This window comes from Euprymna scolopes, chromosome 10, assembly GCF_053919585.1.
Source record: "Euprymna scolopes isolate OS-2025 chromosome 10, ASM5391958v1, whole genome shotgun sequence".
Lineage (NCBI taxonomy): Eukaryota > Metazoa > Mollusca > Cephalopoda > Sepiida > Sepiolidae > Euprymna > Euprymna scolopes.
In genome coordinates, this window is record NC_136491.1 from 62,435,503 (window position 1) to 62,438,002 (window position 2,500).

At 29.0% G+C, this 2,500-nt stretch overlaps 2 protein-coding genes across 5 annotated transcripts in view; one reads left to right on the forward strand and one right to left on the reverse strand.

Annotated features, from left to right (window-relative positions):
* Window positions 1-2,500, reverse strand: part of LOC145286012 (rab-like protein 6) — a 254,354-nt gene that overhangs the window by 163,424 nt on the left and 88,430 nt on the right. The gene's annotated exons all lie outside the window — the stretch shown is intronic.
* LOC145286014 (aspartate--tRNA ligase, mitochondrial-like) overlaps window positions 302-2,500 on the forward strand; it is a 517,834-nt gene continuing 515,635 nt past the window's right edge. Inside the window, exon 1 of the mRNA XM_080134627.1 lies at window positions 302-397. Within this exon, the coding sequence (XP_079990753.1) occupies window positions 349-397 (49 nt within the window). The 5' untranslated portion in view covers window positions 302-348. The remainder of the gene's footprint in view (window positions 398-2,500) is intronic.

The window sequence follows — 2,500 nt, forward strand, 5'->3', positions numbered from 1 at the left end:
AAATAGCCATATTTTTTAAACCAAAGCACTTCAAGTCTTCAAATTACTACTGTTTTGTTCGGAAATGAATATACTTTCAAATGAATTAATAAATATGAATGTACATTATATATTTTAAGAGTTTTAAGCAAATAAAGTGATAAAAATGTGAACGTCATAAAATGGCGTTTTCGGTAAGGTTTTGTAATGACCCCCCCTGTTTTCTAAAGGTCCGTACCGTGATTGTATGAAGAATTTCGTCATGAAATTTGGGAACCAATCAGTAGAGGTGTTAATCTTAATACTGTCAAGTGTCCGAAATATTTTTGACCATTTCTTTTTTTGTTGTGTTAAAAATAAGACTTTAATATGACTAGTATTGAACATTTTGAAAAAAAAATTCTTCGGACACCCAGTAGTAAGTAAATCAATCTTTTTACTATCTTTATCAATTAAAAGTATTATTTTATGTTGAGTAGGACCGCGGTAATTGATAATTTAAAAGGACCTACCCGAAAAAAAAAATTGTTTTTATTTCTCGAATTTGGTCAAATGAAGTACTAGCAGCAGCAGCTCCAGCCTGTAGAATCAGCCATAGCACAGCACAGTGTATAAACAACACGCGTTCTTTAATTTTTATTCAAGAACGAATTAAGAAAAACATGAAAATATGAATATAAATGTTCTTATATGTTTAATTAGAGCTATTTTGTTATCAGAATAACATTAGTTTAGAACTATTCGGTTTTCAGAATGTATAATAACAATCCCAACCAATTCGGCATTATGAATCTGTAGCAAGCACTCAGAATCTTTGGGAAAATCGCCATTGCAAATTTGACACCCCTAAGACAAAACTGCGAATAAAATATAAAAAAATCGTAATTTCTGTTTTTAAAGTGGGTTTTTTATTTTATTTATGGAATATACTTCCAAAATAAACTATTAAAGTTGTTTCAAACATAATAAAAATATTATTTCTTATTTGTTAAAAAACCGTGTTGACAAAATATCCGCTCGCGGTGATTGAATACGCGGACATTCATTGAATCTGTTGCAATTTCTCACATTTCTCGTCAAATTTAAAAACATGGTTAAAAAAACAAAATAAACTTTTGTAGATTGCATGCACTTTTATTCTTTAAATTAGTTTTGAACAGCGAATTAAAACAATGTTTTACTGCGAACAGCCACAAATGTTTTTTTTCAAAATCAAAATAAGTATCAAAATCTCGTTTATACATAGATTCGAAAAAGTTGTCAAAAAACAAATATATAACAAATAAATGTTATCAAAGGCAAGATAAGTTACTTTTCTACCTAACTGGATAATTTTCTAGTGTTTTTATTTAATGTAACATGTTTATTCAGCTCGAAAAACGTACAGTGTTTACCGATGTATTGGAAAATTAAAAATGGTGCCCGGCCCGACTCTTTGACACGGTAAGTTTGAGAAAAGGAGTTAAAAATAAAAAAAAACTATACAAAATACTGTTAAAAACTCACCGAATATATGTCTGTCACGGTAACATATATTGAGCGAGTTTCTAGCAGTATTTTGTCTACTTTTTTATTTTTAACTCTTTTCCACAAACTTACCGTTTCAAGAGTCGGGCGGGCGCCATTTTAAATTTTCCAAAACATCGGTAAACACTGTTTTCAAGCTGAATAAACATGTTACATTAAATAAAAACACTAAAAAATTATCCAGTTATGTAGAAAAGTAACTTGCTTTTGATAATATTTATTTGTCATATATTTGTTTTTTGACAACTTTTTCGAATCTATGTGTATAGTAATACAAACCCTCAAAATCTATATCAATATTCTTGAAATTTTAAAAGAAAACACATCAAACTACAATTAGGAAGCTTTTTATTTCGTTATTTTTTTTTTCTACTTATTAAGCGAAAGATATTTTTACAACCTGCTCCAGCGTAGTATAAACGGCCTATGGAATTAACACCTTCAACCTCGAAAATAGAAATCAACAAATTTTTGAACGCTCTCTTTGAAAAAAAGCTCTCTTAACTTCACCTCTAATACAAATTATGTGTGGCAAGTCTCCTCCTAAAATACTCTTTAACCCTAACAATAACACTAAGTTCGAGTGGCAAGCCCCCCCCAACAAATTTATGGAATTTTCTTTGAAATTTCACAACGCAGTTTCTTATTAAATTAAAACTAAATATAACATTTTCTGACTTATTTACCTGTCGAATACACACACACACACATATAGATATATATATATATATATATATATATATATATATATATATATATATATATATATATCTATATCTTTCTGTAAAATATTTATTTGAAATCGAAACGGCATTTTGCAGTTAGGACAACAAAACAAAAATGAAGTAACGGTTCGTATTCCTAAAACACTCTTTAACCCTAACAATAACACTAAGTTCGAGTGGCAAGCCCCCCCCAAATAAAATACCTTTGTAAGCCACATACAAGCATCTAAAACAAACAAACAAAAAATAGATCCTTCCTTAAAGAAAAA